Raw genomic sequence first — 12,050 nt, 5'->3', positions numbered from 1 at the left:
CAAAGGAGGTAAGAATATACAATTGGGAACAACAACACAGTAAATGGCATCGGGAAAACTGGACAGCCACATGCAAAAGAATCAACTGGCCTACTTTCTCACACCATCTACAAAAATAAACTCAAAATGGATTAAAGACCTAAATGTAAGATCCGAAACCATAAAACACCCAGAAGAAAACATAGGTAGTATGCTCTTTGACATTGCTCTTAGCAATATTTTTTTGGCTCTGTCTCCTCAGGCAAGGGAAGCAAAAGCAAAAATAAACAAATGGGACTACATCAGACTTGCACAGTGAAGGAGATTATCAACAAAACAGAAAAGCAGCCTACTGAATGGGAGAAGATATTTGCAAATGATATGTCTGATAAGGGGTTAATATCCAAAATGTACAAAGAATTCATGCAACTCAACATCAAAAAACCAAACCCAATTTAAAAACAGGCAGGGAGTTCCCTGGTGGTCCAGTGGGTAAGAATGTGCTCCCAATGCAGGGGGCCTGGGTTCGATCCCTGACGGGGAACTAGATCCTGCATGCATGGCACAACTAAGAGTTCGCATGCCACAACAAAGAGCCCGCATGCTGCAACTAAAAGATCCCACATGCCGCAACTAAGACCTGGTGTGGCCAAAAACAAACAAGTAAATAAATATTTTTTAAAATTACCCCATTAAAAAAAATAAAAAGTAAAACAGGCAGAGGAACTGTATAGACATTTTCCAAAGAGGACATACAGATGGCCAACAGGCACATGAAAAGATGCTCAACATCACTAAATCATCAGGGAAATGCAAATGAAAACCACAATGAGATATCACCTCACACCGGTCAGAATGGCTACCATCAAAAAGATAACTAACAAGTGTTGGCAAGGATGCGGAGTAAAGGAAACCCTCATGCACTGTTGGTGGGAATGTAAATTGCTGCAGCCAATATGGAAAACAGTATGGAGGTTTCTCAAAAAATTAAAAATATGATCCAGCAATTCCACTTCTGGATATTTTTCTGAAGAAAACAAAACACTAATTTTAAAAGATATATGCACCCCTGTGTTCATTACAGCATTATTTACAACAAACAGCCAAGCTATGGAAGCAATCTAAGTGTCTGTTGATAGATGAATGGAGAAAGAAGATGTGGTATGTGGTACACACACAATGGAATATTACTCAGCCAAAATGAAGAATGAAATCTTGCCACTTGTGACGACATAGATGCACCTAGAGGGTATTATGCTAAGTGAAATGAGTCAGACAGAGAAAGACAAATACTGTATGATTTCACTTATATGTGGAATCTGGAAAACAAAACAAATGAACAAACATAACAAAAAACAGACACATAGATACAGAGAACAAACAGGTGGTTGCCACAGAGGTGGGGGGTGAATGAAATAAGTGAGAGAGATTAAGAAGTATAAACTTCAAGTTACAAAATAAATGTCAGGGACTTCCCTGGTGGTGCAGTGGTTAAGACTCTGTGCTCCCAATTCAGGGGGCCCGGGTTTGATCCCTGGTCAGGGAACTAGATCCCACATGCATGCCACAACTACAAGTTTGCATGCCATAACTAATGAGCCCACGTGCCACAACTAAGGAGCCCAGGTACCAGAACTAAGGAGTCCGCCTGCTGCAACTAAGACCCAGTGCAACCAAAATAAATAACTAAATAAATATATACAAAATAAATGAGTCACAGGGATGAAATGTACAGCATGGGAAATATAGTCAATAATATTGTAATAGCTTTGTAACAAGACTTATCATGGTGGTCATTTTGTAATGTATAGAAATTCGAAGCACTCTGTTGTGCACCTGAAACTAACATAGTGTTGTAGGTTAATTATACTTCAATTTTAAAATGCTTTACATTACAAAAAAAAATTTTTTTTAATGTATGAGATGTATACATTTTGACATCTGTTTTCAAGTTTCCTGTCAACTGGGTCCTGGATTTCCGTGAATTAGGACTTTAGAGATGGAAGAAGGCCAAGAGCCTAACATGTATCACTTAGTTCTCTCCCCAGGTCTGACAGTATCTCCCATGGCCCCATTTTACAGGTCAGAACGCTGAGGCTCAGGCAGGTGAAGGAGCCCACTCAATGCCCCGAAGCTCACTGGCAGGTGTCGGTCCTGAGACACAAACTGTCTTTTGTGTAAATCTCAATATTCCTCCGTAGTAGTGTGCCAAATGAAAAGGCCACTTTGAAATCTTAACTAGAGGTCATAAGGCGTGAATTATGAAACGTAGTAAATGAGGTTTAATGCAGCACTTAAGGTGGGGCAGAGAGAATGAGGCTCTTTTTGTCTTCATGTACTGAGCTTCCTCCGAGTGGCAGACCCAGTGAGGACACTGAAAACTACAAAGCAAAGCTCTGGCAGTCTGAACCCACTACGTCATTTGCAGGCTTTGTGCAAAATGAAAATGCAGGGCCTCTTGTTTAAAAATTATTGAGATTTGTACACCCACGTTCAAAGCAGCACTACTCACAATAGCCAAAAGGTGGAAGAAATCCAAGAGTTCATTGATGGGTGAACGGGTAAACAAAGTGTTTGTGTGTGTGTGTGTGTATGTACACATATGTGCGTGTGTATATATATGTGTGTGTGTGTATATATATATATATATGTATATATATATATAATGGAATATTATTCAGCTTTTAAAATGAAGGAAAAAAAATTTTTGGGCCCCACCGCATGGCTTGTGGGATCTTAGTTCCCTAACCACAGATCAAACCCGTGCTCCCTGAAGTGGAAGCGTGGAGTTTTAACCCCTGAACCTCCAGGGAAGTCCTGAAATGAAGGAAATTCTGACATGTATACAACAGCGATGAACCTTGAGGACATTGTGTTAAATGAAATAAGCCAGTTACAAAAGGACAAATACTGTATGATTCCACCTATATGAGGTTTCTAAAGTAGTCAAATTCATAAACAGAAAGTAGAATGGTGTTTGCCAGGGGCTGGGAGGAGAGAGAGATAAATGGGGAGTTACTGTTTAATGGGTACAGAGCTTCAGTTTTTGCAAGATGAAAAAGTGGATGGCTGGTGTTGGTTGCACAGGAATGTGAATGTACTTAATGCCACTGAATATATACTTAACAATGGCCAACAGGGTAAATTTTATTGTTATGCATATTTTACCACAATTAAAAAATAATATGAAAAAATTTTTTTTATTGTATTACGAATTTCAAGACAGTGACAGCAGAGCATTAAACTGTCTCCTTAGCACGGGGCCCTGTGTGACTGCACAGGTCACACACCCACAAGCAGTCTAAATAGGGAAGTCTTTACCAGAGAAAAGAGAACTGTGCTATGTGTGAACCGTTCAGGAAGTCGTTCATTACCTTCTCCTTTTGCATCTTTTCCTTCTCTTCTCATTTTCTTCACATCCCATTTCTGATTCCCCTTTCCCTTCCTCCTTGCCCTCACCCTGCTGTCTGTATCCAAAACCCAGGGAAAACAATGGCAAAGCTCCTAAGGAACTTACTTGCTTTGTACTTTGGTAGCATCCAAAATGCCAGAATTAGGATTATTGCTATTAGTACCAGAAGCAGAAACCCCAGAAGCAGTAGCTGCAGGCAGAAAGGACAGCTCTCTCCTGGAAGAAGACAGCATTCACTGGTCACTGCACAGCCTTCTTTTCCAATGATATTGAATTGTGAAATGTTCTGGAAAGGGTGATCACGACTGTCTCCCAGGTTAACCAATGTACCCTGAACCCTGAATCCCTGCCCTGCAACTTGAGAGGTAACTTGTTAGTGAGGTTCTTAAGGTTCATACCAAGTCCATCTTCCACAAGGGGTCATACACAAGGAAGAAAAAGCAGCACAGCATTTAACAGACAGATGTTGGCTACGTTGTTAGGGTTATAAGCCTGAGAACAGCCTGGCCATTTATTGGGCAAAGGTTTTAGTCATGTCGGCATGATTTATGTCACCCAAATACCTGCCACTTATTGAGTGTTAATTATATGCAGTCATTGTGTTAAGCACTTTACATGCATTACTTTATTTTTCTCATTGGTATTACTCCCATTTTACAATTAAGTAGAGTAAGACTCAGAGAGGTTAAGTGACTTTCCTAAAGCCACACAGCTAGTGAATTGAAGGCTGTGATTTGTAGGCAAAAGCCTGACTCTGGAGCCTGACTCCAACAGGTTGCCTCACTCGTTAGAACTTACTGAACACCCAGGTGTGGGCTCTGATCTTCTGAGGATGAGGCCACATGAGGTGTTCAATGCCCAATTGTGCCTGCTACCTTTGCTAACCTAATTTTTGTTCTATCCTCCTACCTCGACCAATGTCCCTTCATAAGGCCAGATTTAAATCTAAAATTCTCAGACTCCTCAGGGTTCTGCACTGGAACATGACAGTATGGGGAGAGCCAGCCCCAGCCCTAGCCTGGCCCCCTTTCCACCCAGGCTCTGACATGCACCCTAAGGAGCCTGACATGCTTGTGGACACCCCCAGCCTGCATGGCCAAATGCCATCCCCCCACTCCCCACAAACAACTCCCTTGGTGTGGGCCCTGGAATGTTCACATCCTTACCATGGTCCACCCTTGGGAGGATGAGCTGGGAAGGAGACTTGTGCAGGCCCTGGAAGGTGGGTTCTGATCTGATTGGGTAGGGAATTCAGGTCTAGGAACCTAGAGTAAGGTATAGAAATGTGGGGGTATAGGGTCCAGGCAGACAAATCCCCATGGCTTATAGGAAGCTTATGGGAAGACACATGGCTAAGAAGCACCAGAGCAGTGCCTTCCAAAACACAAGGTTGGGACAGGAGCCGTTCTTGCCTCAAGGAAAGGGTGGCACTGGAAGTCTAGACTCACCAAGCATTAAACAGCCAAGCAGGTGAGTACAGGTGTTGGAAGTGAATTTAAAAAATGATTTTTAAAAAGCAAAAAAAAATCAAGAGACCCAGCAGCTTCAAGAAAGATGCAAATTCTAATGTGACTGCTTAGAACCTGAGCAGTGAAAAGTCAAAACAGGAAGCAGGGTCAAGTCAGGAAGTCTTACTATTGATACAAGGTCCCTTCCTGCACCACTTTCCAGGCTTTTCTTTGGTTCCTTTGTGGCAGAAAGCAACCCCATCAGAACGTGTGGACCCTACAGAAGGAAAAGCATTTGGAAGCAGGTGGGCAAAGTGGGAAATGGGAGGGCAGAGGAGTAGCTGGTTTCTGGAAGTAAATCCAGATCCTGTTGAAAGAGTTCAGGTCGCCTTTACCTGTTGAGGGTATGGTGATGAGTTGACTGTATTTTGCATGGTCAGGCAATCTGTTTTTAGCTTCACACCTATACTCTTTCCCTTCTCCAGTGTTGTTCTTGGTTAAGTTAAATTCAGCAGGCTCCCTTACATTCTTGGAGATAACTGGTGATATGGCCATGTTTTTTTCAAAGAAAGTATAATTGATGGGCAGAGAGCCGTTGAATGAGATGCAGCGTAGCATTATGTATCTGCCTGTTTTTGTTTGAACAACACTGATGTTCAGCACTGGTGCAGTCACTGGATCTAGAAAAATAAAGTGCATGTTAAACAGATAAGCAGATTGGGTTCACTCACTCAGTCCACAAACATGGATGGGAGCCCTACTCTATTCCCAGCTGTTAACCCAAAGATGGATGACACCCCTCTTGAGAAGTCAAGTTGCTCACAAGAAGCTCCATCAGGAAGGATCAGTGGGTATGTGGTTAACCCCATGCCTCGTGGCATGCACCAGGTTCCGAGAAAGCCAGAGGGTGGAGGACGTCTCTGCTTTGAGGAATCAGAGCGCAAACTTGCCTTTCATCAGAATTCACAATTTGTTTGTGGCTGATAGTATAATTTTGTCAAGGATCCAGCTCCAAGTATGTAGTTGAGAGGTGCTTTTATTCCCAATCATTGTAAGATTGCAGTGGGTTTTTTTTAAATCAAAGAAATCTAAAAATAGCATCTTTTCTAACTGTATTGTCATTTATAGAATTCGGCTGTACAATTGTCTTTCACTTCCTCCTTAAAGAAGGAAGTAATCCTGATAGAGTCAAGGGAAATTCTTGACCAGAAATGAGTGGGTCTGGTAAGCATTGTAAGATCATACCCTATATAATAAATTATATAGCTGGATAGTGGGAGAATCCAGCTATATCATTTATTATATAACTCATTAATAAAACAGTATTATAGGGAAAGGAAAGATAATTGTTAAGTATCCATCATGTGTCGGGGTCACTACCCACATTATCTTGTTTCACTTCACAACAGTACTACAAGGTGGACAGCATCATGCCCATTGCACAGTTGAGCCAACTGTGATTCAGAGGCCACAGAGCTAGTAAATGGCAGAGCCAGGGCCAAATCCCAAGCATATGCGTTTGTTTTTAATAACATTGTGCCAATTTAACAATTTGGTGCAGAAACAATGAAATATGTTTCATTGTTTAAGTCAAATCAAAGAAAGTAATTTAGAGTCTTGTTGCTCCATCCCTCCCCTGAGCAGGAATCCCTGTGGCAGTATCCTTGACAGAATGGCACCCAGTGATGGTGGCCTCAAAGAGCAACTTTGTTTGGGAATAGCATAAATAGGATGTTTTTCCTATGGAACTGAAATCTACCTCCTGTAATTTTCAGGAAGGAGGAAATGAAACATTCATGAAGAAGCAGAGAGCATGGATTTCTCTCTGAGATAAGATGATTCAAACTAGAAGTACACTTCCCTGAGAGTTTGTAAAAGGACTGGTAAAGTGTATCACAGCATCACAGTGATCAAGGGAAAGGAGTGGTGACTCTTCAATAAATTAGTTATATTTTTTAAATTAAAGGAGTATTTTAATGGGACTTCCCTGGTGGCGCATTGGTTAAGAATCTGCCTGCCAATGCAGGGGACAAGGGTTCAAGCCCTGGTCCAGGAAGATCCCACATTACGTGGAGCAACTAAGCCCGTGCACCACAACTACTGAGCCTGCGCTCTAGAGCCCGCAAGCCACAACTACTGAGCCCGCGTGCCACAACTGCTGAAGCCCGCACGCCACAATTACTGAAGCCTGTGCACTCTAGGGCCAGCGTGCTGCAACTACTGAAGCCCACATGCCTAGAGCCCGTGCTCTGCAACAAGAGAAGCCACAGCAATGAGAAGCCTGCACGCTGCAGCAAAGACCCAGTGCAGCCGAAAATCAATCAATCAGTCAATCAATCAAGGGGTCCTTTAAGGCTCATTCAGTTGCCACCTTCCCCAGAAAACTTTTCCTTAGTCCTCCAGGCGGAACTTCTCCCTCTTCCTCTGCTTCCTGTAGCACTTGGTCCCATCCTCTTAATACTTTTCTACTTCTTATTACATGATCCACTTGGATGTCTCCTGGTCACCTCAAACATAACCTGTTTGAAACTGAACTCTAGTTAATCTGCTAGTTAGTGAGTCAATTGGTAGGTAGATAAACATATGTTAAAATCCTGTTCTTTTTTAAAATGTTTTTATTCATTCAATCATTCATTTATTTTCATTGTGCTAAGAACAGTTAACGTGAGATCTACCTTCTTAACAAATGTTTAAGTGCACAGTACGGCACTGTTAACTATAGTCACAGTGTTGTACAGCAGGATCTCTAGAACGTACTCGTCTTGCATAACCAAAACTTTATACCCATTGAACAACAACTTCCATTTTTGCCCATCTCAGTAAACGACACCACTCCTCATCAGCTGATCCCACTTGACATCTGGAAGTCATTCTTGATTCCTTCCTCACCTTTACTACCTGTGATTCCAAATCTAATCAATCAGCAAGTCCTGTTGTTTCCTTCTCCAAAATATATTTTGAATCCATCCACTTCTCTCCATCTCCATCATTGTTTGTCTCCTGGATGACGGCAGAAGCCTCCCAACCGATCCCCAACCTCTACCCTTGCCCTGCCCCACCCAGGATGAATTAACATTGAAGGTGATAAATTGGGCCTGATAAAGAGGCCTGACTTGGCTCCCCCTCCCTTTCCAGTCTCACCTGGGGTCACACTCCCCTCATCAGACCTCCAGCCATACCAGTGTCCTATTAGGTCCTTCCCAACAGCCAAGTTCTTTCCTAAGTTGGAGCCACCAGCACAGGTTATTGTCCCTTGACTAGAGCCTTTTTTCCCTGTCTCTTCACATAGCTAACCCCTTCTCATCCTTCAGGGCTCTTCTTAAATGCCACCCCTGTAGCAAGGCCTTCCCTAACTACCCTATCTAAGGAGGTCACTCCCCCATCCCCAACCTTTCTCCATCACTGTGCCAGTTTCTTTTTCTTTATAACAATCCACACAGTTTGTGATTATGAATTTATTTGGGTACTTGGGTTTTATGCTTCCCCAAATAGACTGTAAGCTCCACCAAGGCAGGAACTAATATATATCCAGGGCTCGGCACATCGGGGATATCATTAAATATTTGATGAGTGAATCAGTGATTCATGAATTTGTGTTCACGGCTCACATCCCTTACTGGGTTAGGGATAAGATCATGTCCTAGGCATCATCGAAACCCTGGCAGCATCCAACACAATTACTTGCATGGGGTCGGCATTCAGTAGGTATTTATTAATCTGACGTAAATGAAGATGATGCAGGTTTTTATAATCTATTTTAAAAGTTCTACAGGATGGTATAATTACTGTAATGCATTGCAAAAAACTTGTGCATTTGCTCTGAAGGCAGGATGTGGGAAGATTGTATACATATCTGTGGGATGGAAGCTCAGGAAATGAAGACTTGGGGCTTTTTAAATCAATTGATTTAAGGCTTCAGCCTTGCACAGGAAGCTAGTGGTACACAGGTCCCCTGATGCCCATTCTGTTGTTCTTTCTGCAAAACCACGCTGCCCAGTCCAGCAGGAATCTGACCACCAGAGAATATTATCAGCCAGGGTACTGCCCTCACATCATCCACTACATCCCAGACCATGTTTGCATGGTCTTCTTCTTTTTACATTTCATTTACAATTATGGCTTCCATTGAGTTTGTGTTCAAATTTGTCCTAAGATGGTTGGCTCTAATCCAGAGCCCACGGTATCCCTTCAAGTCTTACGCAGAAATTTGCATCTGTCACATGTCTCAGGGAAAGTATCCACTGCTATCATTAGATTGTTAAAATGGTTATAACCTAAAAAGCTGAGAACCGTTGATCTAGAGCAGAGGCGTCCAGTGGAACTTTCTGTGGTGATGGAAATGTTCTGTGTCTGTGTTGTCTAATACAGCAGCCACCCCACATCTGTGGCTCTTGAGCACTTGAAATGTGACTAATGAGACTGAGGAAATGAATTTTTTAATTTCAAGTAATTTTAATTAACTTGAAATTAAACAAATAAAACATGTGGCTAGTGGCTACCATACTGGAGAGCACAGACCCAGAGAATCACTCAAAGATTCAATCAGTAAGTCAGGGCTTCTCTGTTTGGAAGACTCCAGGTACATATATTACCTGGAAACACTCTCTCCTTCTCCCAGGAGTCCACTATCAAGGTCACCTTCATGGATGAGGCCATTAATGCTAGGTTGTGAAAGGCTTGGGGTGGGAAGATGGGAGTTCCCTGGTGGCCTAGTGGTTAGGATCCTGGGCTTTCACTGCCGTGGCCCAGGTTCAGTCCCTGGTCGGGGAACTGAGATCCTGCAGTATATCCTGCGTGTCGTGGCCAAAAGAATGTGGTTGGGCAGGAAGAGTGCAGGCTGATGGCCATTGCAAAGGGAAGAAGGTGGGAAAAGCCTGGGACTCTGGAGACCCTTGCCACAGGGTCCAACGTTGATTCTAAGACTTCTTATTTGAATCTTAAGAGAAAAAGTCTTTTTTTACCTACACAATGAGAATCCTAGAGTAAAGCATCTAGAAAAGATCTCAACAACTTTTCAAATTGTTGATGTAAGACTTTTTGCCTTGGGCCATCAGCATATTATTATCTGAAACAGCCAAAAGTATTTGGAGAGAAAGTGAAATGGAATTATTAAGAAAAAAGATCTCAGTGACATACTTGCCAGGCTCTTGAGGGAGTGTTAACAAGCAGAACAGAGAGCCCATCCTAGAACAGGAAAGAATCCCTCCAAATCACAGGGCCGCCGAGTAACAAGCACTCTACTTACCGACAGATGTGAAGTTGAACTCACGACTGTATTTTGAACAGTTAGAAACTTGGGCTTTGCATTTGTAGGGGCCCAAGTCACGGGCTTCTGAGATTGTTAGGTTAAAAGTCATGGGTCCATTCTGGATGCTCAGGCATTTCTCACCCCGAAACAAAAAATAGGTGATCCGCAGTGATTTGTTCTGGTTGAAACAAGATAGAGATACATTCTGACCCCTCATGACTGCATCCGTTTGTGAGTTCAAATTTGGAGAAGGGAATTCTGGAAAGCAAAATAACACAAGAGAAAGTCCTTGTTACCATCCATCAATAATAACTCAGTGGTTGTCTACCCACATTTCGTGGGTCAAGGTGGTGGAGACCCTCTGTGTCTGGTGAACTTCCCAAAGGTAGGGGACATTTCTTCCCTGCACAGCCAGGCTGGACAGTGTGTGAGGAAACCTCAGTGCCTACAGAGGCCTCTCCCAGTGAGAGACGGGTAGCCTTACCAAGCTGTTTTGTGCTGGTTAGGAACTGACTGGTCACCAGTACCAGACAAGGCCACTCTGTGACCATATTAGAGCAAGACAAAGACAAGATGACTCCATAATCATGTCTGAACACAGATGAAGACACGAACATGGTCCAAAACACAAAAATGGCCAAGTATCCCTCTAAACAATATGATTGACTGCTGCTTCTTTATCAGTCAGAGCTTTTGCCTTGCACTGCTCTTCTTATCTTTTAGATGAGAATTATTAAGATTCCCAACCATATCATTATTTCCACTTCCTAAAAGAATCCAATTCAGAGTAAAGCCTGCTGCCTTGAATCTTCCTCCAAGTTACCTAACGCAAATCTTACTGTAAGATGCCCTCTTGCTTACTCCATGGTATGCATTTTCTCTTAAAACTCAACTTGGTTCAACTACACATGTGTCCCTGGTGATCTTTGGCTGGAGGACGTTAATAGTTTGTACCTCCAAAAGATAAGGACTCTGGTAAAAATAACAATACCATTATCACACCTAAAAATTAACAATATTTAAAAAATATCATCAGATATCTAGTGTTCTAATTCCCCCAATTGTCTGATTTTTCTTTTAGAATCCATAATGGTCTATTGTAGTTAGTTGCTATGTTTCTTATGACTTTTTTCATCTGTGGACCTTTCTGTCTCTTTTCTTTCCCCCTGCACTTTGTTTTTGTTTTTTTTAAATAAATTTATTTATTTTATTTTTGGCTGCATTGGGTCTTTGTTACTGCGTGCGGGCTTTCTCTAGTTGCCGCGAGCAGGGCTACTCTTCGTTGTGGTACACGGGCTTCTCATTGTGGTGGCTTCTCGTTGTGGAGCATGGGCTCTAGGCGCACGGGCTTTAGTAGTTGTGCGTGGGCTCAGTAGTGGCTTGTGGGCTCTAGAGCACAGGCTCAGTAGTTGTGGTGCACGGGCCTAGCTGCTCCGTGGCATGTGGGATCTTCCCGGACCAGGGCTCAAACCCGTGTCCCCTGCATTGGCAGGCAGATTCTTAACCACTGCACCACCAGGGATGCCCTTTATTTGTTGAAGATAGCAAGTTGTTTGCTCTGAAGTGTTTTCCATGGTCTGGATTTCATTAATTACATTCCATGCTGTCCTTTCCATATTCTTCTGTCTCCTGTCAGAGGCTTGATGAAATTCAGATTAGCTTTTATTTAGCAAGAATGCAGCATAGGGGGTAGGGTGTACTTCTATTAGGAGACACAGAATGTCTGGCTATCTCTCTTTTTGTTTGTTAGCAGACTTTGATGATAATTACCCAGAAAGCATTATTTCGTTAGAGGTTGCAAAATGGTGATATACCAATTCTATTTTTCCTTCTTCATTTGTCATCCGTAATTATCTGAAGAGAAACACCCTTGTCAACTCTTTGGTTACACTGAGGTACAGTTTGCATAGAAAAGGGAGGATAGGGGACCCTGGTGGTCCAGTGGTTAAGACTCTGTGCTTCC

General features: G+C 42.6%; 2 protein-coding genes across 14 annotated transcripts in view; one reads left to right on the top strand and one right to left on the bottom strand.

Annotated features, from left to right (window-relative positions):
• The window catches only part of POLG2 (DNA polymerase gamma 2, accessory subunit), a 66,144-nt gene that overhangs the window by 29,567 nt on the left and 24,527 nt on the right, over positions 1–12,050 (top strand). Inside the window, exon 10 of one of the 5 annotated variants that reach the window (XM_029212078.1) lies at positions 6,615–6,875. The exons of the other annotated variants lie outside the window; for them this stretch is intronic. The gene's annotated coding sequence lies outside the window, so the exon portion shown is untranslated. Of the gene's footprint in view, positions 1–6,614; positions 6,876–12,050 lie in introns of those variants that run through there. 5 annotated transcript variants of the gene reach the window in all.
• MILR1 (mast cell immunoglobulin like receptor 1) overlaps positions 1–12,050 on the bottom strand; it is a 29,764-nt gene that overhangs the window by 13,692 nt on the left and 4,022 nt on the right. For 7 of the 9 annotated variants that reach the window (XR_003791971.1, XR_003791972.1, XR_003791973.1 and 4 more), the window contains 3 exons: positions 10,085–10,345; positions 5,235–5,519; positions 3,497–3,607 (listed from right to left, as the gene is read on the bottom strand). Coding sequence is in view for 2 of the 9 variants with exons in the window: in XM_029212081.1 (XP_029067914.1) it covers positions 3,497–3,607; positions 5,235–5,519; positions 10,085–10,345 (657 nt within the window). In the remaining 7 variants the exon portion in view is untranslated. Of the gene's footprint in view, positions 1–2,959; positions 4,657–5,026; positions 5,520–10,084; positions 10,346–12,050 lie in introns of those variants that run through there. The other 2 variants (XR_003791977.1, XR_003791975.1) reach the window with 2 other exon arrangements.

The sequence above is a fragment of the Monodon monoceros genome, unplaced genomic scaffold (assembly GCF_005190385.1).
Source record: "Monodon monoceros isolate NGI ecotype Baffin Bay Population unplaced genomic scaffold, NGI_Narwhal_1 Super_Scaffold_9, whole genome shotgun sequence".
NCBI classification, from domain to species: Eukaryota; Metazoa; Chordata; class Mammalia; order Artiodactyla; family Monodontidae; genus Monodon; species Monodon monoceros.
The sequence above is the reverse complement of the archived record's forward strand: the minus strand, read 5'-3'. Positions and strand labels throughout refer to the sequence as shown.